This window comes from Onychostoma macrolepis, chromosome 17 (genome assembly GCF_012432095.1).
Source record: "Onychostoma macrolepis isolate SWU-2019 chromosome 17, ASM1243209v1, whole genome shotgun sequence".
In the NCBI taxonomy this organism is placed as follows: domain Eukaryota; kingdom Metazoa; phylum Chordata; class Actinopteri; order Cypriniformes; family Cyprinidae; genus Onychostoma; species Onychostoma macrolepis.
This window is the reverse complement of record NC_081171.1, coordinates 24314908-24332662: the sequence shown is the minus strand read 5'-3', so window position 1 is coordinate 24332662 and position 17755 is coordinate 24314908. Positions and strand designations below refer to the sequence as shown.

Genomic DNA, 17755 nt, shown 5'->3' with positions numbered 1-17755 from the left:
ATTTCGGAAAATTGACACTTAAGACTGGTTTTGTCGTCCAGGGTCACATATATATATTTAAAAAAATCATATGCACTAAAGTAGACAATAGATTTCTGATTACACAATTGACAATAATATAACCAGAAATCCGTACAGACCATCATATAACAAAACTGAAAATTAACAGGCAAAACAACAAAAACAATTTTGTTTACCATGGTGATACAGGCAGGCCTGAGACGTGTGGAAGCAGACATAATGCTGGTCTTTGTAGCCTTCGTGCTGCGTCACACCAAACAGCGTCCCGTTTTTTACTTCCATCCAAAATTCACCATGTTTTTTTGGTAATACACTATTATCATCCTGCTGGAAGTATTGGCATTCATTACATAAGACTATGTAAGCCCTACCAGATATTGACTCATTATTGAAGCACTATCTTTGCAATACTGATGTAATACCTTTAGCTGTGTGTGCAGAGCCAGCAGGCCGTGGTTAACAGACAGGACGATGGAAAATAGGCTCTGAGAATTCTTAGGCTGCATCTTACTCCTTTTCTTCCTTCTATTCCTGTAGCCCAATTCAGCAGGAGTGTAATATTGTAGGATTTCTTCCTCAGAACCACTCTCCTCTTCTTCACACACATAATGTGAAGACACCAGAACAAAAGACCAACAGACACAGGATGTCAGAAGAAATTGGGTAATAAGAAATTAACAGAGTTCTAGCAGTAGTATCAACAAGTATGTTCATGCTTTTCTAGTCTGATATTAAATATTCAAGTAAGTAGAAGGAGAAATGATCTTTACCCTCGGGGCCAGTAGATCTGAACTGACTGAAGCTGTCTTTACTGTAGGTGTTAATGAGTTGACTGGCTACAGACAGACCCACTCCATACGGGATGTTCTCCACTGTCTCTACTGGAGATGGAGCAGTGGGCTCCCATAGTAGCAGGTCATTATTAATCCTGAAAAAAAGAGCACATTATAGCTGAAATTCAAAAGAACTGTCTATGATGTGTATGTAGATTTTTAAACTGTGACTCCTCCTGCATTAATTACCTGTTGTGTAGTTTTTCATAAAAGCCTTTATTGGGCAAAGAGAGCTGCACATTGGGGAAAAACAGCTCAAGGATATAGAGGGAGTTGCTCATGGTTTTCTCCTGGAATTCCGTCATCTCCACCACATCTCCTGGGATGACCATCTGCATGAGGCGCAAAGTTATTACCCATAATTAATCACAAATGATAATTAATAAAATGGTCACTCTTACGAGACAATGAAAATCTCTATACCTCCTCATTCTCATACATGACACGCCGTGAGGAAAAGGGGGATGGCTCAGGTTTGCCAAAATCACACACATCCTTCAGGGAGTGGGCGGCTCCTTCTTCCTCTTCCTCTTCCTCTTGTGAGTGACCGTCTGCTTCTTCCTCCTCTTCCTCGGCTGTTACACGCTCTAAGATGGAGCGTACAGCCATGGGGTTCACCTTCAGAACCACTCTGAATGGGTATCAAGCAGTACATATATTAGTTTCTGTATCTGGATGAATTTTATCAATAAAAATCCATCGAATGACCATAAACAAAAAAAAATACAGAGAATACATCATACCTGGGCCAGTCAAATTTGCCACAGTCGGAAGATGTCATGTCCTCCTCCATGGTGTTTGCTACTCGTAAGAACCTGGCTGCAGGGTGATCTTTGTCTTCTTGGAATGATCCTAGTGTAACAGAAAACATGATGTATTAACTGTGTATTAAAATGCAAATGTAAAAAAGTCCAAAGCTTTGCTTAGAAATAATAAGTTTGCAATATATAATAACAATTATTAATATTTACATAAATGTTTTTTTTTTAAATAATATTTAAATTGCTATTATTAGTCTGTCTTGCTTTTTTGCATATTGAATTTGCCTTTTCTTTTTTTGCATCTCCTAAATAATTCATTGGTGCCATTATACTGTAAATTATGGTTTACTCTTTTTAGAAAAAAGTAAAACAGAGTATAAAAGTTTCTCTGCATCTTGTATATTTTGGATGACTGCAGAGGAACATTTAAAACTCATTCAAAATCTATCAGCCAGTTTCTTGTCTCTTAGAATGAACTGAAAATGCAAAGTCTATTTTTAATGCCTTGATCAGGCTGACTCGGTCTGTAAATGAGTACCGTTGAGCTCTTTGAAAGTGAGTTCCATCTTAGTCTGCTCTGATGAGTTTCCTCCAGTGAACTCTGTCTTGAGCTCCAGATCTTCCAGCTCCAGCTGCAGCAGCTCTTTCTGCAAGGACTTCTTAAACCAGGGGCCCCTCTCCTGATCCGAGCGCAGGTCTGGGATTGGGAACCGCACCACTAGCACCAGTAGAGGTGCATTTATTGACATAGACACATGGCAGTGTGCTGGGGTACGACTATCATCCAGGAAGACCTCTGCAAAGGCCTTGTGCTTGTGAGGAAAACACACAACCACAATAAGATGCAAAGCGACATAAAAGTAAATGAAAATTAAGTTAAATAAGTACAGAGAAATAGTCGCTAATGTTTCTCACCAGACTGACATGTTTATTGTAGGAGGTGTACATGTGAGATGCCATCATCTCTGTGGTAACCAGTTTCTGAGGATGGAGTAGGGAGTTGAGCCTGTCCACAATGCTGACGTCACACTCTGAGCGCACTTTACCCAGCTCCACCTGCAATTCTGCCTTACGAGGTATAGTACTTAGACGTACCTGCCCGCCCTGGAGAGAAGAGAGAAAAAAAATAAAAAGAGCTGGATCATGTTTACTTTTTGCAAGTGACAAAAATTGTAATTTGAAGTATAAATAAAAGGTTAAAAATCAAATTATTAGTGTAACTAGTAAAACATCATATAGTTGGTCCAGTCAAGGACATAATCAAATGGTCATTTACTATATTATGAGAAAATACTCTCATCAGCTCTATGCAAGACAATATTTCAGGAAGTTACCTGCGGGCCTCTGCGTTCTGTTAATTTGTAGAGTAAATGTAGGCATACAGGAGGAGGAGAATCACTACTGGCTGAGACATCGAACGTAAGAAGCTAATGTTTGACACAAGAGACAAAGATCATCATTATTATGTAAGAGAACTATTCTGTGCACATAAAATGTTTGTTAACAGACAAAAAAAAAAAAAACACCTCTGTGTACTGAGCTCCACTCTGTGTAGTGTGACTGTCAGTAGAGTACAGGCATTCCAAAAGCTCCACCTGGCTCAGAGAGAGATCCGTGTTTAACATACGTACACTGGAGCCTTGACAGTGCTCGTATGTCACCTTTAATCCCTGACCAATGAACCTGAAGATAAAGAAAAATGTATTTTACATTTTCTGTTGTCTTCAATAGCACCTTAAAATACAAAAAACATACTCAAATAAGCATAGGTTAAGTATGAAGTTCCTCAAGGCTCTGCCTTAAGTCCTTTTTTGTTCATGCTCCCATTAGGATATGTGACTTAATATGTTGCTTTTCATTGTTACTCTACTAAACCACAGGTTTAAAATTCCTCTAGACCAGTTAAAAGATTCAGATTTCTTGGTCAATGGAGTGCAATAAGGGCATTAAAAACTGATTACAAAGTTATTACTGTCCCACCTCTTTCTCATCTCTGACATCCAATGTCAGCCATTCAACTAAAGGATGTTTCTCTGACCACTGTCTAGAAACTGTCTCAGGACTTCAGACTTAAAATGTAATTATCGATATTTGAATGAAGGCTGATAACAAAACATTAAACAACCATTCTATACTATTCTGTATTTAATTCTAAGTAAAAGCTTACCTGAGATGATCATGTGGACAGGCTTCATCGAAGACAGTTCGTGACTGCAGGAAACTCCCAGCAGGGAGTTTATTTACAGACAGAATACGGAAAAACTCTGAAGCCATAGGTGCAAGATGGCTGCGGGAGGAGTCTGGAGGTGGGAGGGGGTCAATATGGAGGACAGACAGGCAGAGACTACCCACTGTGAGCCTGAGAACCAGCTCAGGCCTGGACTCATCACAGTGTCCTTTAGTTGGATGAGCTAGAGATCACACATAGGGTAGAGTTATTACTGATTAAATATAGTCATAAGGGTCAACAATTACCATGAATCAAAGCTGATAATGAGACCTACATGTCTGCCGGAGCAACTTGTGGGTAAGCTGAGAATCTCTGGAAAGATGTGGCATCTCATTTGTCTGCTTCTCCTTCTGTCTAGGAACATCCATGTACTCGTCCCACACCGTCTAGTGAATGTGTCAAAAATTGTTTTGCACTTGTAATATCATAATGAGCCAATGAATGGTGACATAACCGATCATTTAACACTAATTATGAAACACGGAGTTCAACATTAAAGTGAGAGGTGGTGACCTACGGCTACATTTCCAGATGCCGACTCCCCCAGGGAGGCAGAGTAGTTGCTATTTACAGACAAATCTAGATCCACAGTGGGTGGATCCCCAAGAGGAGGCAGAGATGATAAGCTATGTGACATGTCCATATCAGCCATGGAGAAAAAGACATCCTCTGTCCAAACAAGAAACAAATTAAATATGTATTCAGCGATTCAGAAACAGAAAGTACAATTAAAAGATATGTTGTGCTGAACTAACCTCTACTGGACACAGTTCTGGTGGTCTCATTTTCAAACAGGTCCTGGTCAGTGGCAACTGTTATGGTGTCTTTCTTCAGGCAGCGGTTGAGCTCCATGTGGAGGCGATACTCATCCTCCTGCTGCATGGGCCGACTCTTCCTATCCTTTCCTATAGTAGACCACTCCTGTCCGGCTGTATATAGGCAATTTAATAGAAGCAATCGTCAAATTCACTGGAAACCATTTATCGCCGACTATATTTAATGAGGAAACCTTAAGGGAAAATCATATGAGTAGAACAAATTGTCACCTGAGCTAGAGAAAACCCCAAACATGTCCAGTAGGAGGTGGACTTGTTGTGGTGAAAGCAGCATGATTAGAGAATCAAACTGCCCATCAATATCCAACTGTGAAAAGACGGGTCACTACATTTTATTGTTAAAAAAATAAATAAATCATGCCTTTTTTGTTGTGACAAATCCCTTCAGAAATACAGTCATCCTAAAATGTACTTGGACAATTAAAAGATACATTTATGTTTTCAACCAGCTTTGCATTGTTTCAATGTAGGTAAGTATATGTAAGCAAACAATGTGTACACTTTCTCTGTGTTACCTGCACCCAGATATCCCAGTTTATTTGTCAGAAAATGTCAACCAGATAAAGCAAAACACATCAATTTGGGTTTTGTTAAAACTACAGATTGAACTTCTGTATTTGTTCCCACATTTTGTCGGATTGACAGGAGGAGTGTGTGCCAAAATCACAAGTGCATTATGAGTGTATGAGTGCATAGTGGAATACATTCACTCAAGGAATTATCATTTCAACAAAGGAAGTCAGGCTTATCTGTGCAATACCTTTATAGAAAGAAGGAATTAAAGCTACTGTATATTTGTAATTGTGTGGTACTGTATATGTACCCACCTTAGCTCCGGGCATGGCTTCATTTTGCTTCAGAACCACGGACAGCTCCAGTTTACCGCTAAGGCAGCCCACCTGCACTGGCTCAAATGGGGTACTGGAAGACACAGGTTCTGGGAACTGAGGGTGAGGCTCACAGATGATTTTTGGGTTCCAACTTGGCGAAAGCTTGGGTTCAGTCTCCTTTAATGTATAAACAACATATGTATTAGCAAGTTTTGCAATTGCACTGCTAAACAGCAACAAGTGTTTTTTTTTTTTTTTTAACTTTAACTTATTGTACTACTATAGGGTCAAGTTAGGCTGAGGTTGCACTACTATACTTACTATACTTGTGCAAGATGATTTTTAATTACAGCAGAACAGATACTCACTGTTTGAGTGGGGGATGATTTGAGGCCGGCACGTGCTGATTCTGAAAACTCATCCCAGAACACATAGGCACCTTCAAGTGTGAGGTTTTTATGTGCAAATGTAGTGGGCTGATGGATATTGACACTGGAGCCCTCCTCCACACTCTCATCACAGTAAACCATCCTAAATATCACAAAACATACAGACAGCATGGTGATGATTCAAAAGTAAACATATCATATTGTAGTGTCAAAAATATTTAGTTACATCTCTACAACTTACTTATTGATTCGGAGTTCAAGGGCAATGCCAGTTTTAGAATTTTCAGGAACGTGTTCCATCCGCAGGACAGTATCCACAAAAGTGACCTTGACTCTTCTCAACACTAACAGAGAGAAAAGGGAAAGGATCAGTCACTGAAAGACAAAATCTGATTTAACAATCAGACAATCAATCAATCAGTCAATAAATAAATAAATCTTATATTTATGTCATTTTATGGTACCTGTCTCAATAGTCTCAGCAAACTTTTCCAGACCCTCCAGAGGTTGCAAGCTCTCTCCCTGATCATCAGTGAGTCTTTGGCTTAGACACTCTTTGGCCAGCTGCATACTGCTGGTCATGAAGCTGGACCAGCACATGGGCTCCATGCCTGATGCTAAAAAAAGATTGACAATGGACATAAACAACATTAAATTCAACATCGAATGCAATCACCCTATGTATTTTCTATCTAAAGAAATATTACTTATTGTAAACAATTACATATATATACACATTACACACCGTATTGACCCGAATATAAGACGATGTTTTTTCCTTGGAAATACATCTGAAAAAACGCGATCGTCTTATATTCAGGGTCTAGACTTTGACATGTCAATAATACACCCACAACAATAGGTGGCGCCAAAAACGCATAAAACGAGTGTGCCATGAAATATGTAATGTAATGTGTTGTAAAGATCGCGAATGAAAACAAATGAAAAAGAAAAGCTTACAGCAGCATGATCGTAACTGTCATGTTAGCCTGATGGGACCAAACTTCCTCTGTAAGTGATTTTAAAACATAAGACAATACCCAGATTTGAAGACTACAATAAGATTTCACGTCTACTGATAATAACATTTTGGTAGGCTACTATGAGTTGGATAGCCTAATTGTTATATAATTCAGATGGGCTACCTGTTATTTCAATGGTATATCAAAATTTTCCAATGTCATTGTTGATACATTTTACCAGTATTTTCCATACTTTCAAAACAAAAATTAGAATTGGAAAAATATGCAATATGAAAATAATTTAAGAATAAATGTGTTTTACAGAGAGAGAGAGAGAGAGAGAGAGAGAGAGAGAGAAACAAAAAAAAACAACAAGATTTGGTTTTCAAAAAGCCTTTTTCCAACAGGTACATCTGGAAAAAGGGGGGTCATCTTATAATCAGGGTTGTCTTATATTCGGGACAATACGGTATATATACACACACACACACACACACACACACACACACACACACACAGTGGTTATGGAAATTTCACTCTTTGTTATATTGCAGCCATTTGCTAAAATCATTTAAGTTCGTTTTTTTTCCTCAATGTACACACAGCACCCCATATTGACAGAAAAACACAGAATTGTTGACATTTTTGCAGAATTATTAAAAAAGAAAAATATCACATGGTCCTAAGTATTCAGACCCTTTGCTGTGACACTCATATATTTAACTCAGGTGCTGTCCATTTCTTCTGATCATCCTTGAGATGGTTCTACACATTCATTCGAGTCCAGCTGTGTTTGATTATACTGATTGGACTTGATTAGGAAAGCCACACACCTGTCTATATAAGACCTTACAGCTCACAGTGCATGTCAGAGCAAATGAGAATCATGAGGTCAAAGGAACTGCCTGAAGAGCTCAGAGACAGAATTGTGGCAAGGCACAGATCTGGCCAAGGTTACAAAACAATTTCTGCTGCACTTAAGGTTCCCAAGAGCACAGTGGCCTCCATAATCCTTAAATGGAAGACGTTTGGGACGACCAGAACCCTTCCTAGAGCTGGCCGTCCGGCCAAACTGAGCTATCGAGGGAGAAGAGCCTTGGTGAGAGAGGTAAAGAAGAACCCAAAGATCACTGTGGCTGAGCTCCAGAGATGCAGTCGGGAGATGGGAGAAAGTTGTAGAAAGTCAACCATCACTGCAGCCTTCCACCAGTCGGGGCTTTATGGCAGAGTAGCCCGACGGAAGCCTCTCCTCAGTGCAAGACACATGAAAGCCCGCATGGAGTTTTCTAAAAAACACCGGAATAAGATTCTCTGGTCTGATGAGACCAAGATAGAACTTTTTGGCCTTAATTCTAAGCGGTATGTGTGGAGAAAACCAGGCACTGCTCATCACCTGTCCAATACAGTCCCAACAGTGAAGCATGGTGGTGGCAGCATCATGCTGTGGGGGTGTTTTTCAGCTGCAGGGACAGGACGACTGGTTGCAATCGAGGGAAAGATGAATGCGGCCAAGTACAGGGATATCCTGGACGAAAACCTTCTCCAGAGACCTCAGACTGGGCCGAAGGTTTACCTTCCAACAAGACAATGACCCTAAGCACACAGCTAAAATAACAAAGGAGTGGCTTCACAACAACTCCGTGACTGTTCTTGAATGGCCCAGCCAGAGCCCTGACTTAAACCCAATTGAGCATCTCTGGAGAGACCTAAAAATGGCTGTCCACCAACATTTACCATCCAACCTGACAGAACTGGAGAGGATCTGCAAGGAGGAATGGCAGAGGATCCCCAAATCCAGGTGTGAAAAACTTGTTGCATCTTTCCCAAAAAGACTCATGGCTGTATTAGATCAAAAGGGTGCTTCTACTAAATACTGAGCAAAGGGTCTGAATACTTAGGACCATGTGATATTTCAGTTTTTCTTTTTTAATAAATCTGCAAAAATGTCAACAATTCTGTGTTTTTCTGTCAATATGGGGTGTTGTGTGTACATTGAGGAAAAAAAAATGTACTTAAATGATTTTAGCAAATGGCTGCAATATAACAAAGAGTGAAAAATTTAAGGGGGTCTGAATACTTTCCGTACCCACTGTGTGTATGTGTATATATATATATATATATACAGTGCCCTCCACTAATATTGGCATCCTTGGTAAATATAAGCAAAGGTGGCTGTGAAAATAAATCTGCATTGTTTATCCTTTTGATCTTTCATTCAAAAATTCCACAAAAGTCTAACCTATCATTGAAGTAAAACAAAAAGTGGGGGGGGAAATCTCATTGTGAAATAAATGCTTTCTCTAGTTCATGTTGGCACCTAATAATTGCAATGTCCTTTTCCCAAGACAGAAGCTCTGAGTTTTCTCCTGTAATGCCTGAAGAGTTTGGAGAACACCTGATAAGATATCAGAGACTATTCCTTCATGCAGAATCTCTCCAGATCCTTCAGATTCACAGCTCCATGTTAGTACTTCTCCTCTTTAGTTCACCTCACTCATTTTCTATAGGGTTCAGGTCAGAGGACAGGGACAGACATAGCAAAAGCTTCATTTTGTGCTCAGTGACACATTTTTGTGTTGATTTTTATGTTTGTTTTGGATTACTGTCCTGATGGAAGATCCAACCACGGCCCATTATAAGATTTCTAACAGAGTCAGTCAGCTTTAGATTTTTTATCTGTTTGATATTTGAGAGAATCCATAATGCCATGCATCTGAACAAGATGTCCAGGACCTCCGGCAGAAAAACAGGCCCACAACATTAAAGATCCAGCAGTATATTTAACCGTGGGCATGGGATACTTTTTTTATCCCTGTTTGTACTAAACCCATCTGGCTGAAAAACAGCTATTTTTTCAGTTTCATCTGACTCAGACAGTGCCATTTGAAGTTCCAGTTGTGTCTGACAACTGAATTTGCTGGATTTTGGTTTTGGATGAGTGACAGGGCTCCAGACAAAAAAATCGAGTAAGGAGCCATTGGCTCCTATAAGAAAAAACTTAGGCGCCAAATTATTTTTTTAGGTGCCACAGAATAAACGTGTTTTATTTATTTGTTTTTTTTTACATTTTGACATTTCAATCATACAGTCATGTGTTTGTCTACTCTTTTCTTGACTTTATCAGCATTTTAATCCATCTTGTAGATGACCTGGGAACTAAGGTTCACTTAAAGTGGGAACTAAATGTCTTTTCCAATTTTAAATATACAGTCATAAGGAATTGTTTATTACACAGAATCTGTACTAATATCATGGACCATAAGAACTTAGTAATTGCAATTTAATAAATTTAAGTTGGTCCAACTTAAAATAAAAAGTGAACAAATTTTCAAACTGTTATTTGTCAGTGTAACTCAGAATTGTCAAGTTCACTTAATGTATTTCTTTAATTACGCATTGAGTTGGCGCTTTAGGAGCAAATATAGCGGCTTCTCCGAGATAGGTACAGGTGCTGGTCATATAATTAGAGTATCATCAAAAAGTTGATTTATTTCACTAATTCCATTCAAAAAGTTAAACTTGTATATTATATTCATTCTTTACACACAGACTGAAATATTTCAAATGTTTATTTCTTTTAAATTTTGATGATTATAACTGACAACTAAGGAAAATCCCAAATTCAGTATCTCAGAAAATTAGAATATTGTGAAAAGGTTCAATATTGAAGACACCTGGTGCCACACTCTAATCAGCTAATTAACTCAAAACACCTGCAAAGGCCTTTAAATGGTCTCTCAGTCTAGTTCTGTAGGCTACACAATCATGGGGAAGACTGCTGACTTGACAGTTGTCTAAAAGACGACCATTGACACGTTGCACAAGGAGGGCAAGACACAAAAGGTCATTTCGAAAGAGGCTGGCTGTTCACAGAGCTCTGTGTCCAAGCCATAGACTGTAAAAAAAAAAAATGGACGTAGTGTCTGTGACGTCACCCGTAGGTTTCTGTAAAACGTTTTTGAAGCCTAAAGTGGGCGGAGCCGACCGCCGCCATCTTGAAGCGCCACCGCGCCACCCCGGATAATCGAAAATGGGCAAAAGGCGGACGTGGGTGAAGCTGAGGTGAAACCACGCCCCTCTATAGTGACAGCAGTGCTGCCGTGCAAAGACAGAACACCATAACTTCGTTTTTGGTCGAAAATGAGTTATTGATCATTTTGGGACATTAATGACCTCCTTTATCATGTGTTTAAGTATCATGGAGAAAAGCCCCGGAGAAACCAAGGCAGAACACAGTATAACATCAGTTACCGCGCTTTGACTTTGTTTTGGAAAGCTCAATTAAGTTACGGTGCTCTGCATATGTTTGCATTCGTTCGTCAATACTGCGCCAGCCTGGAGTTACACGGTATTCTGCCTTTGTTTTACTGTCCATTAAAGTCTACCGCGTTTATTGTGTACTTCTATATCTGTTGGCACTTCATTAGACAAACAAATGAGAGAGATCGCGATCTAACAAACTGCTCCATATAACAAAGCACTGTAAGCAATAACGATTAAAAACATCTAATTGCCAGATTCCCAGTGTCCTACCTATAATTATTTTTTTCTGTACAAATACAAACCAGTTTTCTAAGTTTTGCACTAGAGAGTTTCACACTCTGGAGCAGAGCTCGCGGCAGTCCACCTGTCACTCAAGTGGCCACGCCCTTAATTATGCAGAACTTTAAGGCTTAATATAATTTAAACGGATGAGTTATAAAAAAATTCACCCCCCCCCCTCACAGTTGTCACGAAGGGCAAAATTAGCTATATAGACCAAAATAATTTTTTGTACCAGGCTGTAAACATGTTTTTTTCTGCTGTAAAGTTGGGCATTTTAACATGGGGAGTCAATGTGATTGACTCCCTTTTGGAGCCAGCCTCCAGCGGCCAGTCGATGAATTGCAGTTTTAGTCACTTCCGTGTTGGTTTCACTAGAGGGAGCGGGAGGTTGCCGCTTGGTCCAAGCACATTAATAGAGAGGCGAAAGGAAGGAAAAGATGTGGTAGAAAAAAAAGTGTACGAGCAATAGGGATAACCGCACCCTGGAAAGGATTGTGAAACAAAAGCCATTCAAAAATGTGGGGGAGATTCACAAAGAGTGGACTGCAGCTGGAGTCAGTGCTTCAAGAACCACTACGCAAGACATGGGTTTCAGCTGTCGGATTCCTTGTGTCAAGCCACTCTTGAACAACAAACAGCGTCAGAAGCATCTCACCTGGGCTAAAGACAAAAAGGACTGGACTGTTGCTGAGTGGTCCAAAGTTATGTTCTCTGATGAAAGTAAATTTTGCATTTCCTTTGGAAATCAGGGTCCCAGAGTCTGGAGGAAGAGAGGAGAGGCACACAATCCACGTTGCTTGAGGTCCAGTGTAAAGTTTCCACAGTCAGTGATGGTTTGGGGTGCCATGTCATCTGCTGGTGTTGGTCCACTGTGTTTTCTGAGGTCCAAGGTCAACGCAGCCGTATACCAGGAAGTTTTAGAGCACTTCATGCTTCCTGCTGCTGACCAACTTTATGGAGATGCAGATTTCATTTTCCAACAGGACTTGGCACCTGCACACCGTGCCAAAGCAACCAGTATCTGGTTTAAGGACCATGGTATCCCTGTTCTTAATTGGCCAGCAAACTCGCCTGACCTTAACTTCTTAGAAAATCTATGGGGTATTGTGAAGAGGAAGATGCAATATGCCAGACCCAACAATGCAGATGAGCTGAAGGCCACTACCAGAGCAACCTGGGCTCTCATAACACCTGAGCAGTGCCACAGACTGATCGACTCCATGCCACGCCGCATTGCTGCAGTAATTCAGGCAAAAGGAGCCCCAACTAAGTATTGAGTGCTGTACATGCTCATACTTTTCATTTTCATACTTTTCAGTTGGCCAAGATTACTAAAAATCCTTTCTCTGTATTGGTCTTAAGTAATATTCTAATTTTCTGAGATACTGAATTTGGGATTTTCCTTAGTTGTCAGTTATAATCATCAAAATTAAAAGAAATAAACATTTGAAATATATCAGTCTGTGTGTAATGAATGCATATAATATACAAGTTTCACTTGAATGGAATTAGTCAAATAAATCAACTTTTTGATGATATTCTAATTATATGACCAGCACCTGTATAAACGGAGGTTGGAGCCAGGTCCAAATGAGCGGGACTTGTTAATATTCCCTAGGGCTGCACGATATATTGCATTCGATTGTCATGAACTATGGCTCTGTGTATTAAATGCCGCTTCATTTGAAAACGGGTGATGGAGATTTACCGCTAATCACAGAACCGGCTTTACTGACGAGATGCGCATGACAATTGCATGCAATATATCGTGCAGCCCTACCCTACACCAAACTCATATTTATTCAATGACATCATTGCCTTTTGAAGCTGTATCGTGGTTCTTGTCTTTCCGTCCCCAACTGTAAGACCTCTTGAAATTATAATTAATACTTTTCTTATACCATTTAACATATTTAAAAAATGTTATGGCCGTAAATTTTTAAGGACCCACAGTATTTAGCCCTTTGGGCACGGCAGTGATACATTTTGGTAGCCCAACTGGAAAACGCAATAGCCCCGCGATTTTGCAAGCCTTGGGTTTCCTAATTTTTTTTTAAGAAATTCAACTGATTGCTTTTTACAGTGTTAGTTTGGGCTCCTCCTCAATGCATCCTATAGAAATGTTGTCAAATCTCTCACACATCCAGTCGGTTTTCGCATTTTTTAATCACGTAGACAACAGGTTAAGTAAAAATATTAATATGCAAGAGCGAATAAATATAGCAAAATGCTCCTCTTTATAATTATTTTTCTAGCTGACTGATGAGCTTATGGATGGCCAGTGGTTCGGTATTGTTACAAGCTTTACAAGATTTCCACAGTTTGACACAGAATGAGCGATTACATGAGACATTTCAATAAGTGTAGGCTCTCTTATAAAATAGCCTACCTTCTGATATTAATTCACATTCATTTCGTGCTATAATAGAGAAAGATATAATGGGTTCACTTGCCGCTTGAACTGAGGCACTAAAGCGATTGCGCCTGCCGCATTAAAGAGCGTCAAAACCATATTTATTTTATGAATTTGGCAGAATGTTAAAGCTGATGCTTTGTTTATTAAAGTTTACTGTGATTACTGGACGGCAAGTGCGCTGCAAACAGGCTAATATGAAGTTCACGCATTTACAGAACTCAGCATATAGACTAAAGATCTTGATAACAAGAAGCCATATTAGTAATGGTTTGTTCAAGCCATTTTTTCAAGTTTGTTCAAGTTGTGCATGAAATAGACACTGCTTGACTTTGCACGTCTCCGTCATTTTGATCTCTCGCGCTGCACAACTGAGCTGCGTTTAGGAGGCATTGCGGCAGAGATGAGGACTGTTTGAAACTATTTTTTTTCCATTAAAACTTTAATGCACATCGTCTCAGTTTAATACGTGGACATAAAAGATGTGATCGCAAAACAATCAGGAAAAATCAAGTCATAACATAGTCGCCATTGGCAACCTCAGCAAAAACTTCACTCGCAAATTAATATTTTAATAAAGTTTTAGTCGCAGTTTGGAGCCCTGAGTGAGGAGAATTTTTCTTGAAACCCTCCTGAACAATATGTGGTGATGTAGGGGCTGTTTCGTATATATATATTTTTAGGCTTTCTGACACCAAGACTCAAGTAATCTCTCCAGCTGTGATCCTTGGAGAGTCTTTAGCCACTCAAACTCTCCTCCTCACCGTGCATTAGGACGATAATGGCAGGCAGATTTGTAACATCTTTAGTTGATTGGAACCTCTTAATTATTGCCCTAATGGTGGAAATGTGGATTTTCAATGCTTTAGCTTTTGTCTTACAGCAACTTTCTATTTTGTGAAGCTCAACAATCTTGTTCTGTACATCAGAACTTTATTGTTTGGTTTTACTCCTAGTGATGGATGATTAAGGGAATTTGGCCTTTGTTTTCTTTATATTTATAATCCTGTGGAACAGGAAGTCATAGCTAGACAATTTCATGCTCCTAGTCTCCCTTTTGTGCTAAAAAATGTAAATATGAATGGGAATACACTTCAGAGACATTTTACTCAGGGTGCCAATAATTGTGGCCAACATTCATTTGAGAAAAACATCTATTTTATCATGAGATTTTCTCCCACCTTTCAATTGTTTTACTTCAATGATAGGTTAGAATTTTGTGAATTTTTTGAATGAAAGATCAAAAGGAGAAATAATGACTATAAAATTAAAATCACTATAAAATTAAAAGTTAGAAAAAGAGATCATTAAACTGATCAAATATATTACAGAGTAAACATATTGTAAATTAGAATAAACACAAACTGCACATTTTAGAATGCACAGCATTGCAATTAAACATTTGTCAAAATTATGGCATGTCATCTGAAAAGAATACGATGTTGAAAATGTTTCCTACCCACTCGAGGTCTTGGCCTGAACACCATCTCCAAGCCCCTCACTTCCAGTGCGCAGTTGTCCTGCAGCAGTGAGGCCCATGGTACAGTGAGAGAAATGGCCTGGATGAAGCCCTCACTAACCTCAAATGGAGCATCCACAGACTCCAAGATCTCATTCAGGGACTGAAGAAGCATGAAATATGAAAGTCACAGACATTAAACTGTGGATAAACATCTTTTTTGATTAATACTTGGGGATAAGTTAAAAATACTATTAAGAAAACCGCTCTCGGTTATATCCGTTAATGAAATGTCAGATTCCATTAGTGAAAGAATCCGATAAGACATCTTTAATCAAATGTCAGTTTAATAATGTGTGCAGCTGGGTCAGGTGCATCATGGTATAGTTTTGGAATCAAAAAAGGATCAATAGCACAAAATGTACAGAACTCACCCATTTGTCCAGCGGCACTTGAGCAAGTGAGCCCGTGCCTTGATAGAGGTCCAGACTAAGCTGGTCCAAACTGAGCTTCTCCTGGAGGAAATTACCAAGATATCGATGCAGCAGGTACCTGCAGGCCCGCTTCTTAATAGACTCAGAAAATGGCCATGGCATCTTGACCGTCTCTTGAGTTCAGTGTGTACTGAAACAAATTAGGACATTCAAGGCATTAAATGCCACATATTCCCATCGGTGTTATTTTACTCAATCCGAGCAGCTGAGTCCTACATCTTCAAGAAACGGCTAAAACACATCTCTTCCTTGACCCTCTAACACTAGCACTCTCTATTCTATTTATTTTTTATCTACTTGTTTTCTTTTTATTTGTTTAAAAAAAATACTTGACCCTCTAACATGTGCACTCTGTTCTATTTCTATTCTATCTATTTTTTTTTTTCTTTTTTCTTTATTTATTTAAGAAAAACTTGACCCTTTGCACTCTCGATTCTATTTCTATTCCACTACTTGTTTTCTTTTTATTTAAAAAAATGGACTAGCGTTCTCTATTCTTTTTCTATTCCATCTACTTGTTTACTTTTTATTATAGAAAATGACACTCTAACACTAGCGTACTCTATTCTTCTTCTATTCTTTCAACTTGTTTTCTTTGTATTTATTTAAAAAATGACCCTCCAACACTAGCGTTCTCTATTCTATCTACTTGTTTTCTTTTTATTTATTATTAAAGAAAAACCTTGCTACGTGTACTGTGTTAGACTAACCAAGACTTGTCACAGCACTTACATAATGTTGCTCTTTTGTTGGTTTTGATTGCTTCTATTGTCCTCATTTGCAAGTCGCTTTGGAAAAAAGTGTCTGCTAAATAAATAAATGTAAATGTAGTATCACTGAAACACAATTATAGTTTTTTTTATAAATATTTTGAATTAGATTAAATTTTCTTAATTTAACTTAATTTTAATAATTTGTTTTTTTTATTGTTTTTTACTTTGTCTATAAAGTATTTCTTAACTTGTATTTATTAGATTTATTAAATTTTAGTTATTTTTGCACTTAAACTTAAAGGAATATGAGAATTATTTAAGGCACCAAGCTTAAATAAATTAAATTTAGTTATATTATTTTTCAATTAAGAAAAATGTCAAGTTCTTTATGGTTTTACTTTTAGGTTTAGGTTTAACGATAATAACTCTGATTCCCCTTTAACATCAAGTCTGCATTAAGCTGGAATAGTAAACATTAAAAACTTACAGTATTTAAAATACATAATACACACAAGCGGCAGAAATCCTTGTGGAACTGATAAAAAATAAAAAATAAAGATTGAACTTGACTCTGACATTGTTTTGCTGAAAACACACCCACATAATAATTCAGTGAAGGGTTGTCAATGACAATGAGTCAGTATAAAAACACATTCTGACTCTAGCTGACTAATGCAGTCCTCCAACTGATGTGGCTGCCTGAACAAATCACATCTGCAAAACTAGCAATGCAATACATTGATGCAAAGGAACCTAGAGCCTGAGATTACTTTGGCAAACCCATCAATTCACAGCAAATGACTGGCATCAACTCAGCTATTCAATGTGTGTACTCTAGTACAGCATCAGAAAGCCTGGTTATGATGAAGTCGTTTAAAATGACATGCAGTTGTGTTTATTTGTCTGACATGACTGACGTTGCTGTCTGGCCCATATCTACATATACAGTATAATGATGACCACCAGTGTTTGCGCAATTCCCTAAAGGTTGGTGAGTTAGTTTAGCTGCTAACAATACCAAATCATGAAGCCACACTACCCCAGAGCCAAAAAGGGTTAGGATTTGACCGTCTCTGTTGTGGTCATTCAATTTGAGAATAACAAAAGAAAATAACTTACCTGTATTACAAAATAGCTGACTAACCGTTGTTCCTTGGCTTAGGGTGAACTAGCATGCTGGCTAAACACAATAATTTACACCTTCATTCAAGTTTGTCTGTTCAACTGATGCATCGCTCGGTGATAACAGCTATATTAAACTGAAGATGG

The 17755-nt window shown here is 38.6% G+C and overlaps 1 protein-coding gene across 1 annotated transcript in view; it reads right to left on the bottom strand.

Annotated features, from left to right (window-relative positions):
- The window catches only part of atg2b (autophagy related 2B), a 34236-nt gene extending 16491 nt beyond the window's left edge, over positions 1-17745 (bottom strand). Inside the window, exons 1-22 of the mRNA XM_058750232.1 lie at positions 17606-17745; positions 15714-15903; positions 15280-15442; positions 6365-6517; positions 6142-6244; positions 5880-6042; positions 5509-5688; positions 4892-4988; positions 4601-4774; positions 4363-4514; positions 4120-4231; positions 3783-4026; positions 3142-3298; positions 2950-3042; positions 2531-2719; positions 2154-2427; positions 1598-1706; positions 1278-1485; positions 1044-1186; positions 792-949; positions 444-616; positions 198-348 (exon numbers count right to left, since the gene is read on the bottom strand). Of these exons, the coding sequence (XP_058606215.1) occupies positions 198-348; positions 444-616; positions 792-949; positions 1044-1186; positions 1278-1485; positions 1598-1706; positions 2154-2427; positions 2531-2719; positions 2950-3042; positions 3142-3298; positions 3783-4026; positions 4120-4231; positions 4363-4514; positions 4601-4774; positions 4892-4988; positions 5509-5688; positions 5880-6042; positions 6142-6244; positions 6365-6517; positions 15280-15442; positions 15714-15875 (3358 nt within the window). The 5' untranslated portion in view covers positions 15876-15903; positions 17606-17745. The remainder of the gene's footprint in view (positions 1-197; positions 349-443; positions 617-791; positions 950-1043; positions 1187-1277; positions 1486-1597; positions 1707-2153; positions 2428-2530; positions 2720-2949; positions 3043-3141; positions 3299-3782; positions 4027-4119; positions 4232-4362; positions 4515-4600; positions 4775-4891; positions 4989-5508; positions 5689-5879; positions 6043-6141; positions 6245-6364; positions 6518-15279; positions 15443-15713; positions 15904-17605) is intronic.
- Positions 17746-17755: the final 10 nt, after the last annotated feature.